The sequence below is a fragment of the Amblyomma americanum genome, chromosome 7 (assembly GCF_052857255.1).
Source record: "Amblyomma americanum isolate KBUSLIRL-KWMA chromosome 7, ASM5285725v1, whole genome shotgun sequence".
NCBI classification, from domain to species: domain Eukaryota; kingdom Metazoa; phylum Arthropoda; class Arachnida; order Ixodida; family Ixodidae; genus Amblyomma; species Amblyomma americanum.
In genome coordinates, this window is record NC_135503.1 from 114,466,152 (window position 1) to 114,481,429 (window position 15,278).

Below are 15,278 nucleotides of genomic sequence, written 5' to 3' on the forward strand. Positions count from 1 at the left end.
TGTCTGAATGAAAATAGAATCCACAACTTTCTATACTATATTGACAGACCCATCGTATGCCACATGCATTCCAAACCCTCGAAATGATAAAAAATAGTTCATGAAGACATTACGCGCTTTCAGCCCATTCTGCTCAGCGGCGGATGAAGGTGAATGAGAAGCACGACATCCAAATCACAAACCGACAGACTGGTAGTTTAATACGCGGGATGATAGGCTGCGGCGGCAGCGTGGTGGTCTAAGGCAGCGGTCTAGGAAGCTGATCTATTCGTTCCCCCGTGGGTTGGAATCCCGCTCGCGGCCAGCTCTATTTTATTTCACACTCAAACAAGATGTGACGACGCCGACGGACGGCGGATATTTGCTCCACTGCGGTTATTGCTTAAAACAAGAAGACCTCAGGCGTTTGTCGCACTCGGAGTGCCGCGGGAAAAGCGTACCAAGCTTAAGACATCGAGTGGAATGCGCACTAGCGCTGCGGGAACAGATCAGCTTCGTTTCCAGCTGCTTTAGACGACTCAGCCACTGCTGCAGCATTTCACCCCTCATGTTAAACTGCAAGCCTCTCGCACTGCGGGTTGAGAATCGTCGTCTTCACCAACTATCATCCGTGCGTGATATAGCCCTAAGGCCAAATCAAGTGTCCAGCTACGCGTGCAAGCCGAAGAACGCGTGTCCGGTTTGAAGCCTGCGCTTGAGGGCTCTTGATCAAACACTTGATACAACTTTGCTTATCATTTCATCAAGTTCTTCAATAACATTATTCTGAAGAACTGGAAATCTGACAGGCAGCCTTCCTCAGGCTGCGACAGTAGTTGGCGCACCGGCACACAGAGGGCACCATAAATATCTGCCACACGGGCCAGATAGCGTGACTGCGCAATGAGCGCGCCACCACGAGTCAGTGTGGTTACAAATCGGAGCCTCCTTGAAAGTGCATTCCCCTTGGCGTTCATCGCATGAACCGTCCGTGGAGATTTTGTTGCTGCATGCTATTTAGTACGGATGTCGCGTGTTCATGCATACTTTAATTTACCCCCATTACAGGTCTGCACCGCCGTCAATGATTACATTCGGGAAAGACTGCCGGTTGTGTTACGTAACAATGGGTAGGTTTAGGAGGCAGATTCTGACGACTTATCGCGGGAGGTATAGCATTCACTCCTGTTGCTTCCAAACACAAGTGCAGCGGATCTCATTCCCAAACCAAGGCTCTGTGCTCAGTAGCCTCACGCCGCCTTCAGCATCAGCATGCTACTAGAGACACGCACAGGCTCCAAGCTTGACGGCACTACTGCGCCATCACAGAAACCGTCGAGACCCAAGTTGAGTTCAGTTGAGTAATATTTAATAAATGTAGGCGGCACAAAGGCTTATTCATACAAGGGAAGTAGAGAAAGGGAGATTGTATTTGGTGGTCAATTCCTCCCTCACGTGACAACTTCCAGAAGGAGAGCAGCCTGGTTCGGGCGAAGGCATATAGTATCGCGCTATTTATCAGACATAAACAGCGGGATGTGGTAGATGAGCTGAGATCTGTTTTCTCATTAAAGCGAGCCCAAAGGTGCTGAAAACTGAGCTAGTTAGCCATCATTCGTAAGAAAAAGTTCCCTGAGCACATGTGAGGCATGGCTGCTCTGTGTGAAGAAACATTGATTTGTTACTAACAGCAAACACCGGCTGGTTCACTTCGAACGGCTGCAAGCCATATTAAGCACCATAGTACTTGGAACACGTTACGACATTCGTATGTGGTAGGAGGCGATAACAACAGGCCTTCGCCTGGTTTGCTTCCGGCACTTTTGTTGGTGTGCAAATCTCGGCTAACTGAAAGATGCCAAAGCGCTGAGAATACCGGGTACTAACTTTTTCAACACCATTCTTGCAAAGAGTAAACGAAAAATTAGACATAGGTTCAATGAAAGTTTCACTTAAAAAAAAGAACCATATTTCGCTGCCTCATACGGGAGGCGGAGATGGCGCCTGTAAGTTTCAATTTAATAGAAATAGCAACCACGACGGCAGAGGCTCAACCAGGTGATATGAAAACATACTTATGCGCCAGTAAACCACTAACGACGCTAGAAACTGCCTTCTTGGTCAGCAAAAATGTGAACTATGTCTGCAGGAGAGTACGTACTCCCACGCATGCGAGTCAGCATGAGAGTACACAGAGTGAGTTTGTGAGCTCTATGGCTCAGTGAGCACGTGTAAGCGAATTATTTATTTTGTAACTCCTGCTCAGGGGTTAGTCTGCTCAAACAACGAACGTCACGCCTTTACTATTATTGACGCAGACACAAAGGCTGGCCTGAACTGAGAGGCTCTGCTTTAGGCGGATCTTGAAATGGGCACAGGAGAAATGTATAAGAATTTACTAAAGGGAAAACGAAAAAATTCACTATAGCTACAAAACAACCCTCTGCATTGAAGTTATTTTATTCGGTCTTTATATTACCGTGTGTAGTGATTAAGAGGTTCTCTTAAAAGCTGGTAACCGTACATTAAAAGAAGGCCATCCACTTCCATTAAACAGCAAAAGCAGACATATCTGCTGCACAGAAATATATATACAGTACTTTTCAAAGACGATATCCGAGCACTCATGTGCTTGTTTAAGAAGCAGATGCAAGATATCGCATGCCTTTCCACGTAACGGAAGCAGCGTAAAGACCAGCATTTTATGTGCAGCAGCCATTTCAGAAGAACAAATTAAAAAAAAATAAAAAGCGCATATTATCAATCTCCGACAAATATTTAGGAGCTTTTTTACTAATGTATGCTGCTGATAAGGTGCCATTCATATTACTGCTCGCTGCTAACGCTGAATCCTAAAGTTCTCTAAACTGTGCACTATATTGAAAGGCAACAATCAAAACTGTTCTGATTGTCAGATAATAATAGACAACACCTGCACACTTCCGAATATTTAAAAAGCGTTGCAAAACTCAGGATTATGTATTTCCACCTGATAAGGCAAGCTAGGAAACAAAAAAATGATTAGATTTGCTAGTTATGATCGCTTATAAATGATGAATTAAGTCGCAGAACATGGCTTCCATTTGATTTAATTTTAAACAATCTTCAAATTATAGTCTGAAACATTATTCCGCAAAAATAAATGAGAATGTGTATACTTTTTTACGAAGATTAAAATCTATGCGCCAATCGTACTGTTTCAAGGCTGCACAAGAAAATACGCATATTCAGGACACAAAGTCGTAAAAATAGTCTTGCACAGTATTGCAGACCACGTGGTAATGGGCCATTCGTAGGCCATTTGGTACGTCATGGATAAGTCTCAAGGTTGCATTTTGAAAAACATGCCGAATGAATGCGTACGGATTGATGATATTAATACAGTGCAGCTTATTTTATGCATTTCTCTGCTTAAGTTCTGTTTGATACACCTTCTGCGCTTACAGGCAATACAGTGCAAATTTGTTTTAGTAGTTTGGCACTATATTGTGGAACTGTTGGGATCGTTGGACGGCTTAGTTCAACAGCAAACTCTCTAAGTGAACCTTAAATTAAACAAGAAAGGAAAATACTTACTTTGCGACGTAAGTGCTGACATCGAGTTCATGAAGCGCATGCGAGGCGCCCTTGGATCCGCTCGAGTCAATGATGATTTTTGCTATGACCGTTGTGGGGCCCAGCAATATGAAGACCAGTTGCATGCAGTCTGTCCAAACCACACCTCTGAGTCCACCCTAGGTGACATATGAGAGGAGTGCGGAAGATAAATTATGACGTTGTTAAGAAGTATAAAAACTAATGTTGATAAGCAGAAGCTATAAAAATGCCAGCACAAAGTAGTAATGATAATATATAAATAAGGGCACGCTTACAACCAGTTACTAATTTTTGGTTCACAACTTTTGTTTCTCACACCATGAAGGTAGCGCAAATATTGCAACTACAAGTAGCCTTCAGTAAAAAAATTTTTCAGGCCCTAATTTTTTAACAAAATCTTTGTAGTGATACGGGAGTTCAGAAAGAGCAGTAACAACTCGAGCGTAGGCCGGAAAAATATAAAGACTACTTTCAATGGTATGACTCTTAAAGTAATATTGCTTCAAAACTATCGTTCCAGAGGGGCGGAGTAAGTTTTGCTTCTCGGGTACGATTTCATATATCAAAATATGGAATATTTAGAGGGGGGGGGAGTAAGTTTTGCTTCTCGGGTACGATTTCATATATCAAAATTTGGAATATTTTTTTTCCAGGTAGATCTTCACTTTTTATGTAGTGCACAGCAGAGATTATCCTTTTCCACTGCCAGTAAGCACCATCGCAATAAATGAAGGTAGCTGTTGAACAGGCCGTCAACGTTCCGCATTGGTGAACTCATCAAATACGTGCACCTCAGTCGTTCTTTCATTTTGGGAAGCACGAAGGTGTATTATGGTCAGAGATCTAGGCTGTAAGGCAGGCGCTTCAAAATAGCACCCCTATCTTTCTGCTGTAGAAGGCCGTCATCAGCGTACCGGTAGTAAAGTGCTTCATCACTGGAGGTCATTGCGCCAGCAGATTAGCTTCTCGTGGAAAAAAGGGCGTGTCTAAGATTCCAACGAAGGCTTACAGCTTTCTACTCCAATGCCTAGTAAAAACTGCAGCCGAAGAGAAAACTTTGGAGGCACACATCTTATGTTTTCACCAAAGGCATTCTCGCCCGCCCCCCGGCATAATATTTTACCCTCTATTATTTTCTTGATTTCCGCGAGCAAGGATCCCTTCCGTAGCCAAACACAGTCTCACACAAAAGTGCATAATTGAGAAGCGTTTGTTTAGGCGCTAATTGGTTCACGTTTTGAAGGCAGGATACGTTTTACCGCAAGACATAATCGGGACACATTAAGGCGCCTTTCCTGCGCCAGTTCTATTTCCTTTATGTGTTGCGCAAAAAGTATTCCACATTGAAAAAATATGCGTATCACGACCAACATTTTTATTAACACTGGTGCTCACGGTCTCTCTAGTCGATAAAAGGTACGTCGTCATTTCTCCATGTTAGGGTCTGCTCTGGGCACTGTGGCATACAGAACAGTTGCATTTGTGGCAGAAAATGCAGTTCAGTCAAAAAATTAACCCTTGAACGCACACTAATATGACTACTTTCAAGAAAGACTGTTCCCGTGTAGCATGGTCTTTCTGACTACTTACCAATGCCGTGTAGATCGTTCCACATACTCCAATTATTACATTGCACCATAGAAGGGGAGCTCCAAATACTGAAAATATAAAGACAGTGGGAGACATTTTACAGTGAAGTAAAAAAAAAGGCTAGTATAAATCAAACTATATTTATAACATTCATGATCTATGATTACTGCGCCATGCAGACAGCCCAAGAAATCGATTTTGGGCTTATCTGTCCCCCTATTTTGTGTTCATGTTCAATATTTCGGGGCCTCCTAAACGCTAACTACCCGTATATTGCTATGCAAGTTTTTGTGACAAACCACACAGGCACCCTTACAATTGTCGGTGAAGACCAAAACTTAATACCTGTGTCGCAATCAAGTAAGCGATAAATGCACCCTTTTCAAAGATTCCACATAATTGTAGTGAGGGTATGAGAGTTGCCTTTATATAGAAGACAGGCTACACGTTCAACCGTATAAAAGAAACTTTAGGCGAAAAAAAAAACTGTTGGTGCTGCTTCAAACAGTGGTTCCAATAGCATTTAAAGTTTTAATATTTCTATCTTTCATAAGCACTCCTCGAGAGCTCAAGACAGTTCGCCTTGTTCGACTGCTGCGCCTTAGTTTTTTGCCTATGGTGGAGAAGCAAAGAAACGCAGAATGTAAGACACATGGCGACCACCGTTTTCACACAACTTTGCAAAGCGTTCGTTTGAAGTGGTTGTGAATTAACTAATAGTTTTTGTGCAATATTTTGTGGACAAAAAGTGTCGACGAACTCTGCCATGCATCTTGACACCAACGCGCTGTACGGTGGCGTGATGTATAAGACCTAGCATCATAAGATGCAGCGCTGCAGAGTTTATGCTCGGGTCTCCAATGATGTGATGTGAAAGCGGCAGTGGGCCTAAATGTGTTATGCTTCTTAGCCAACAGAAGTGCACGTGAAGCTGATTGAGGCTTTCCTCGGCCAACTATTCTCTACGCGATTGCGAAGATAGGTCTGGAACTTAAGCTATGCCCAGCTGAGTAGGTAAGGTTCTTGCGAAGCTTGCTGATTTTATACCTAGACAAGTCGACGTCAAGAGCGAAGTTTGGGACAACCTTTAAAGAAGGGATATGCAATAAGATAAAAAATAATTCTAGCGACACCCGCAGAGTAAGAAAGGTCGTCATCTTGAGACTTACTTGTGACGATAGTCAGGCTTGCTGCGTAGATGGACAGCGCACCTATGCTTTGCTGAAAAGTAAAACCACGTGTTTGATTGAAGGCGCACTCGTAAGCGAACGCTGGAACATTTATGGCGTAAATGCCTAAACAGGCACACAGCGGTGTATGTTAAGGGAAACCACACGTAGATAGGTTATTTCACATAAACTGTGAAACGAAAGCCCAACGGAATGTTTTATTCCAAGAACAAGAAACACAAGGACTATCACAATCTTTTGTTTCCCCTAAAAAACAAAAGTGTGATTGCATCCTAAGGCTCGTGTTCTCTCGAAAATATGCTCCATCCTTGCACATAATTTGAGCGTCGGCTCATGGAGCAAGTTCCGTAGGAGTTTGTAGGAGCTCTCGGCCGAGCAAGCCAGCGATGCCTTTAAAGAAAAGTCATGGGGGTGAGAAGCACTTTCTTTTCCGTGTTTCGTTTTGCGGAGAAACACAAGCCTGATCTGGTCTCATAGAGACTTTGTCGCTAATTAAAATGCTTGGCAGACTTTGTTTTAATGTTCTCGGCTCGGCACCTGCCAAACATGGCAGTCGAAGACCCGTAGACGATCCGGTCCTGAGAGCTTGTGACGGTGTTGGCACGCTTATACGGGCCGACTGTGTTATCGGATTATGTGCAGGAGTACCCGACACCTTAATCTGAGGTACAACGTGCAGGTTATTGGTCAGTCAGGTACCAAATAGCAAAATCCGATTGTGCGCCGAAACGTCACTCTTATAAAAATTTAACGTTTGCCGGTTCTGGTGGCTGCGTGCCACACACCGATGACGGTGTCGTCCAAGCAGGAACTGTACTTAAAATGAGCTGGGATGTGCATTAAAACTCAGATGGCTTCCTATTTGTATGCAATCGAGCTGGTATATGTATCAAACAAGGCCCACTTTAGCTTTGAAGTTAAGGGGAGACGTGGGTCTGAAATGATCAAAAAATGCCAAATTTTTGGTTCTGCAAAAATTGCATATTCTTAATCAGTACACATTGAACTTCTGACAAAATGATCCGAGGTCGAATTCGACCTCCAAGTAATAAAATGTGTATATATTTCGCGCCTACAAAGCCTGGAAACAGCGATTTCAAAGCGAAATGCGGCAGGACTTCGCGCCCCTCGCTTCCTACGACCGCGTCACCGATGACCGATGGTTTCAAAGCTGGGCCATTTCCGCGCTACCTGGTACTACTAACTAATGCAAAATATTTTTCAATCGTCCGCATTTCGCTGTTTTTTGAGGCCTCTACAACGACCTCGAATGGCTGGCGCGCGCACTTCAAAAGCGATTTTCTCAGCTTCGTGTTTCTTACCAACATGACTAGCCTTACAGAAGTTTTGATGTGTTTTTTAACGCCATTTAAGTTATTTTATACTGTTGAATTCAGAAAGTACTTGTCCGTGGAGCTATGCTATTTTTGTTTGGTTGAGTCACACATTTCAAGTTTTGTGAACCATAATGTCAGCTAACTATTCGACATAATTATGTATGTTTGGACAAAATTTAACATTTCTATAAGGTAATATACTACAACAACAATATAATTAGCATAGCTCTGAATAGCAGGTCTTTAGTGACAGCCCAATTCAAATAAAAACTTAAATATTTAGAAAGTGCCTTAACGACCCGTAAGAATTTAAGCAAACGAGTTATTTTCTGTACTATGAAAACTAACTCAGACATACTGAAATAATTATATTCTTGAAAACAGGAAGAAGAAACATATAAACACCTAATTTTACTCCGATAACTTTAATATTAAAAATCATCAACACGTACCAGCGTTTTACATATACGTCGATGGCTTTCTAATCCTTTGCTGGGCACATATTTCCGTATACAACGCGGTTTTAATGTAGTATATGATCGCTGAAAGTGGTCATTATTTCCTTCGTACTATTGTGACCATCAGAAAAACTTAAAACGCCCTGTGCATATTAGTGTGCGGAGATCTGCTTTAAGCTAATCTTGCACAGAAAAAATGAGCTCAGCTTCGAAAGCAGCGCAAATCAAATAGTAAGATGAAAGATATTCAAACAGAAGCGGAAGATCACAATCAAGCCTCATACTAAAACCATTTACGAAAGGCTCAAGCATACGGCGGCCATAGGAAGGGCTGAAAGCCGCATTTCTCTGCGTGCATATGACACCTACTAGCCTTCTCCACGTACCGGTGTGTGAATCCAACGCAAGAAGCTACCACGTGCTCTAAGCGATACCACGCCAGATATGCATTGTGCTAGGCTGTTCGCGCTGTGTTTTCGTTTATTGTTGTTACGTTGGGTTGTTGCGAGTACGCATCATGAGTCAAGTTCGGGGATATGAGCATTAGTAATCAACGTGCTTGAGGGCATCTGACCATTACCACGCACCGAAAAGACGAGACCAAGAAAATCTGCGTCTATTTCCGCCTTCTTCCTCGCATGCTATATTCCTACATATCTGCCAGCGCTGTATAGTTAGCGCTTTCTGTGTGTTTCCTTGCGTTCCTGTCCCTTTGCCTAAGCGCGGAGTTCTAAGGTGCACCAATAAGCTCATACGTTCATGAGAAAGGTGTCTGCATTAGTTCCTTAGGCTGACGCTATCAGGACCGGTATACAAAGAAAGCATCGTTTTGTCACGCATCATGTGCTCAGAAAAAAAAAAAGAGAAACGCAGGCACCTAAACACCTAAACGTGCACACGATAATCAGTGAGCGATAGCTAAAAATTCAAGAAAGGCGGACCCAGTGCGCAGACCTAATTTCATTGCATTGTGTGGCACAAGTAGATTGAATTGACAGGCGGGCACGGGCCTCAACGCAGAAATAGCAAGAAATTTTTCATCTAGGAAGCAGGAAGGTGAGCTAACTTGTTTTATTCTTCTGATTTTGCCCATTACGACCCGGCCATTTTTGCTCATATTAATCATTGTTACTCGCGCGCCTGACACGCTCGTCTAACGGAAAGTTCACATGTTAGCGATAACTACGAAGCAAGAATTCAACGTCAAAAACAACGAACTAGCAAAAAGAAAAAAGCAACGCTGCGGTGCAGTGCACTAATTGGCAGCTGCTTAATACCACATTTTTTCAATGTCACAAAATATTCGCCACTACTAAAACACATTTCTTTAGCACCCAGTCGGCACTGATTTGACAGTAACGCAGAGGGGTCCTCTTACCGTTAAAAAGAGGTAGCATCCGCACGCAGTCAGCGAAATGGCTGTGTTGAACCTCATGCGGAGATACTGAAACGAAATTTGTGTGCGCGTTAGTTATAAATTTTGATAGCAATTTGGAAAGCAACGAAAATGTCAAAGCGACCTTCTTCCGTAATATTTTTTTCTTCATAGATTAAATTCACACGAACATTGCCTTGCGCCCCGAACTACAAATAATCACTGAAGAAATTTCTCATAGACTGCGCAAGAAAGCGCAAAAAACACCGCATTTTTTTCTTGAAAAGTACGCTTAAAAGGGCAACATTGACGACAGCGACATGATGGTATTTAAGAAAGCGCCGGGCTTAAGTCAGGTATTAGAGAATGAAGAAAAGCAGAATAAAAAAAGGCACTACGCCACTAGTGGGCGAAATTTCTGGATTTAAAGAAGGGTTGGTTACGTGTTAGTGTAATGTTTAGAGGAATCTGCCAAAGCGGAGTTGACTCTTAACAAGGCAGTATTGCTAATCCTATCCAGCCAAGAGACACAATACGGCTTCAAAACAAAGCCTATACAGCTTTCGCAGATACTGGGTAGTTGAAAAATTGGCCCTTGTCCGAGGACCGAGTCCGGGATCATTGCCTCTCCGGGGCAGTTGCTCTGACAGTTAAGCTAACCAGGATGGTTATCAGATGATAGCGCGCGACCCAATCGATGAGCAACTCGAAGTGTGATTCCCCTCAACATTTGACTTATACCACTCCCACTTTGAGTTTTCGTCTTCAAATTGATTGGGCCAGCAAGAAGAGTGCGTGTGAAATAACCAAGCTCGCTCACGCACTGTGAGATTGACGCTTTGGAGAAAACACCCAATAAATATTGGTCCTCTATCGTTAACCGCAGGAAAAAAACAGACAGAAGGTGCGTCCAGCTTCGTGGAAAGATGTCATGTTGGGAACCATTTCTCAAGTTTGCAACCAGTGACGCGCGCATAGCTTCAACCCATTGTGTTACTCGAGCTTCCAAGCTTCTGCGCGCAAGGATCGCGCGCACAGAGGCTTTTTTGCCATTGAGAGCTTATCTTACACACGCGGTAGTTAGAACAGTGTGGGCATTAGAATTTTAATCGCGAGTTATGGGATCGGTAACTCTTTTTGGGGCATTTAAACACTTATAATATATCTTATATTGCGCACAGTATTTTTCCCCGCAGTCAGAGCAGGCACAAACAAGGTACCTGTGCGGAGTCTTATCTAACCTTCATATTGAACTTTTGTTTTTAAATGTGGCGCGTGTACCTGAATGCGACAGCTGCGCCGCTCTTGACATAGCGTCCCTTTTGACTGAAGGCACTGACCATGTTGATGCTAAGGTTTGAAAGTAATTGGTACAGCTCATGGGAGACTGACAGAAGCACGTGATTTTTTGTTTTCGAAGATAAAAATAACGCTCGCTGCGCAACGACATTTTGCTTCTTGCTCTAGTATCATTTGACCAGCGGTGCGATACAAGTTCAAGTTTTATTTTTCTCCCCCCCCCCCATTATTTTGTATTTACTTTCAAATTCCTACCATACCGCTCAATCCGACACTTGTGCTGTTGTGGTATTCCTTTTTCTTAACAAACGTGTAAAAGGCTAAGAAACCTACAGAAAAGATTATTTCTCTCCTCTGTCCCCAGCGTGTGCCTACCTCTAAGCGGTCTGAAGAGGCGTTTTATTTCTTTTCATCCCAATAAACAGTAGAAAATTACTTCCGCAAAATGAACCAAGAAATGCATAATGGTGTACACGAGCTTTTTTGTGTATTCGCTTCGTGGTCAGTAAAATGGCGTTCACTGGAAACGGGCCTTAGCGGCGTAAAATTTAGTAAAGCGTAAAAAGGCAAGCATGCTTGAACATTTAATGTTAACGCCCGCTGGTGAAAGTAGCGCAGCCCGCTAGACTAGTAACTGTCCAGTTTTCTCTACGACGCCCATACATAATTTATATCTTACTCCTTTCTGCGTTACTTGGAACACCACAATGCCTCGGGAAGGCTAAAACAACTCTAGGAAATCCCTTGAAGTATACAGGAATCTCGAAAGTCTTCCGATGCAGGCAGGCAAATCTGGCGACGGATATTAAGCGCGTCAAAAAAATTTTTTCCTAGAAACTGAGCGTGAAAAGCAGCTCATTTTAGATCAACGCAAAGAATTTCAAAGTACGCTTGGCTTCCCCGATCACATCAGCCACAGTAATTTTCTGGAGATTTCAGTCGTCGACTTGCCAAAGATCTTTCCTAACACAGCCCAGAACGTTTAAACAAACATTCATCCGTTCCTTTCCTTCAAGGCGTTCCTCGGAAACTTTTGCAACAGTTCTACGGTAAATAAGATGACCTCAGCGTTGTATGCCATTTTTATTCATCCCAACAATATTTTCATGTTTGTTTTATCACAAGTCGTGCGAGTCAGGTCATTTTTACGTATAATAAAATATTTGTGTATGTCCGCGCATAACAAAATGCGGTTCTCACATTAAAGAGGGTAAAGGTTTAAAACAAAGCACTTTTAGTACATGCGTGGCGCCTATTTCTGTAGCCCTTTTTGTTGCATACAATCACGGATTCAAGCATCCTCTAACCTACCACCAATGCCATCCTAATTTGTATGGAAACGCATGCAAAAAAAATTGTTGGTGGTTTAGACCTGGCTAAACCTGGAGTGACGCAGTAGCTACAGCTGGCTGAGTGCAATTTGGTCACGTGACAAACCACGTGACGAACCACGTGATCAGCCACGGCGCCGCGCCGCCGGCAGCTGCTCCGCACTACGTGACCAACCACGTGACAGCGTTGCAGCACAACCACAGGGTGGCGGCGCAGCCACAGGGTGTCGCGCCGCCACGCTGAAGGCTCGAAAAGCTACCGTAATGTAGCTCTCGCTACAATAGCAGCGTAGTATTTTCATTGGAGTGGTACTCTTGGTGCGAGTACTTACACACGCCTGTTACTGGATTGCGTTCAATCGCACTGTTTAGAGTTCCGGAATCAGAAGACCTTTTTAATGGCGAATTTCACAAAACGAATGAATGAATAAAATATTTAATAAGAAAGGCATATTTCATCGATTCCAGGCTAATTAAGCTCTCAAAAGTGGCTAGAGTCTAGGCTAATAAAATTTTGTCAGTGATCTGTACCCAAGAGTGTTTGTTATTTCCCACTGGCTCATGCCGTGATATCAAACCATGCAAACAGCGAGTCCACTAAGTATTTCAAGAAATGTCTGACATGACACTCGCACAACGTCGCCACATGTCACAATGCGCGTGTTACTCAAATGAAGGCCATGCACCGCGTGCTTGGTGCATGTTTGTGTGTGTTGAGCGCTTTCTTTTGTGTTTGTTTAACAACTGTAAATGTCCTCTCATGTGGGAAAATATTGCTGTAGCATGACTTATAAACAATCTATACTGATTACGGACACCTGTGATTCGCATGCACCACCAATCACGGAAAGGCGCCGAGGCGTCACACGAAAAACACGCCTTGACCCTCTGCCATCAGCGAGTGCAAAAGTCAAGGACACACGTTCCGTGTTCCGCCAGAATCGTGCGGCGGCAAACATAAAGAGAAGTCAAATCAGACATGTCCCTGCTCACAACAACTTATTCCGTTCCGAGAAAACGTTTTCCAATAATTGTTTAGTAGAGATTAGTAATAGGCCGTCACAAGCACCCTTTGGCACGCATGCTAACGCGACAGAGAAACCAAGTGATCATGGGCACGATAAAAGCCGCCTAATAGAGGTCGCCACATAGTGTCAGCCTTTCTCACGTAGGCGTCCTATCTTATTCACCGCTCTCGTTCAAAACTGCAAATTCACTCCTCCAAATAGTAATACATTTCATTATGTTATATAAGCCATGTATGTTTAAGGAATTCAATAATTCTTTAAAGCGCTTTCCAAGGGTCGGGTACATGGTCGCGTAAGAAGGGACAAAACGCCTCCAAAACATACCGCGTTCAACATCATTTTGAAAGTTGGTTTGAAAGGACGCCTAAAATGATTTACTACTTACCAGAACTTACCAAACATACCAAACTACTTACCAAAACTTACCAAAAAAGTACTTTATTATAAGAATAAGAAAACGAATATTTGTATCATGCGTCTAAATTATTGTAATCTATATTTTTCTTAATTATAAACGGACGCATATTATTTTTTTAGTAATGTTGTATTGACTCGTCTCTATAGTGCTCACTCCGTCTTGCATTACCCGGAAGGCCACTTAGCACACGAAACAAACTCCATGCAGAAAGCTTTTCCAGTGCCGGGAGGCAGCGGTATCGACTTAGTGTTGTCATCGTGTTGCCTTTTGCACGCCTGGTCGCATTTCGTTGGGTTTATCATGGTAAAGCTCGTGAGCGCACTTTGAGAACGTTGAGAATAACTGCTGCTGTGTGCGTGCATACTCAGTCGCTCCAACCATGGTGCGTTAGCGCTTGACCCTCCGGAGATGTCGGGGCATGTAGCGGCGTGTTCTGTGGATGCAAACCTGTGCGACCAGTGTCTCGCGGCGTCGCTTTTGCAGTTGGCCCTGAACGTGAGGTTTTATTACCCTCACGACGCGTATCGCATTCCGTAGAACTTTCTGTGCGTTCTTTTCGCTGCGCATTTAGGTTACTGCGTAGCATTACCGCACCAACCTTAGTTAAAAGTGACGGAGTAGTTATTATTGGTGGATTGGTATGTATATTTAAACGTTCAAGTAGCTCTCAATTTGTATCCCTAATGTAGTCGAGTTAAAAGGGCCTGCCACAGACGGAGTAATATTTTGCGGTCTGTTTGTCACGCTTTAATGGCCGATGTCACTGAAGCTGCGATTAATTGTTGAGCAAGATGCTCATAACTACGAAGACGAGACGGATCTGAATATAGTTTGTAGCAATCTAGGCTTTCGCTCTTGCGCGAGCAGAAGTATCCTGTTCCTCTTAGGTGTTCGCGTTTTCACTTACGCCAACTTCTATCAGCATCAAATCCAACGCGTATAGTAAAACAGTTAAACCGCGCTCAGCACGCCGAGATCTTAGCTGAAGGAAATTTAACTCTAGGACATTTCGTTCTCACTTCCCAGGCACGATAACATCTCTTTGTGAGTAGCTACGAAGCCGGTTTGAATTTCCTGTCATTCAAATGCGTGTCCGCGTGTTCGCGCTCGCATTTCAGCTATCCTGTCACGTTCCATTTGACGTTGATGGAACGTGGCTCGTTCGCAAGTGCTACTATCATTTTATAGTTTCACCTCCTTCCGTTCGCATACGCTACAACCAAGTCATGTTACTATCACAAGGGTATACGTGTGATGACTCCACGACAGACGAATGGATAGTGCTCACCTTACTACAGTCAGAGATTTCATATATCTTTTTATGTCACGGCGTGTATGTAATAGTGAATTAAAAAAAAAGCACGGCTTTCGATGCAATACATCTTCTATTGGCATCACTCATTTGTGTCCTTGTCGAATTCACTAAAGCTCTGTATTCACTTGCATAGCCCTGTAGCATTCATTTTAAGGCTCGATTTGCCCAGGGAGGCACGTGCATAAGTAAGCCACAGAATGCTTTTACTGGCGGGCGACGACAGGCAACAACGACGGAGCCAGCACGATGCTTTCAGTTACAATCAACCTAGTTCAACACCATCACCTATGAGTGATCTTGACAATCAAAATTCCTTTAAAGTTAAACCGGCTCAAGAGGTAGAGTGCCAGTTATTGGCCCA

At 43.3% G+C, this 15,278-nt stretch overlaps 1 protein-coding gene across 1 annotated transcript in view; it reads right to left on the reverse strand.

The window, feature by feature from the left end:
• Nucleotides 1–15,278, reverse strand: part of LOC144097400 (sodium-coupled monocarboxylate transporter 1-like) — a 117,081-nt gene that overhangs the window by 19,805 nt on the left and 81,998 nt on the right. The window contains exons 3-6 of the mRNA XM_077630130.1: nt 9,530–9,595; nt 6,336–6,387; nt 5,167–5,234; nt 3,556–3,713 (exon numbers count right to left, since the gene is read on the reverse strand). Coding sequence (XP_077486256.1) covers nt 3,556–3,713; nt 5,167–5,234; nt 6,336–6,387; nt 9,530–9,595 — 344 coding nt within the window. The remainder of the gene's footprint in view (nt 1–3,555; nt 3,714–5,166; nt 5,235–6,335; nt 6,388–9,529; nt 9,596–15,278) is intronic.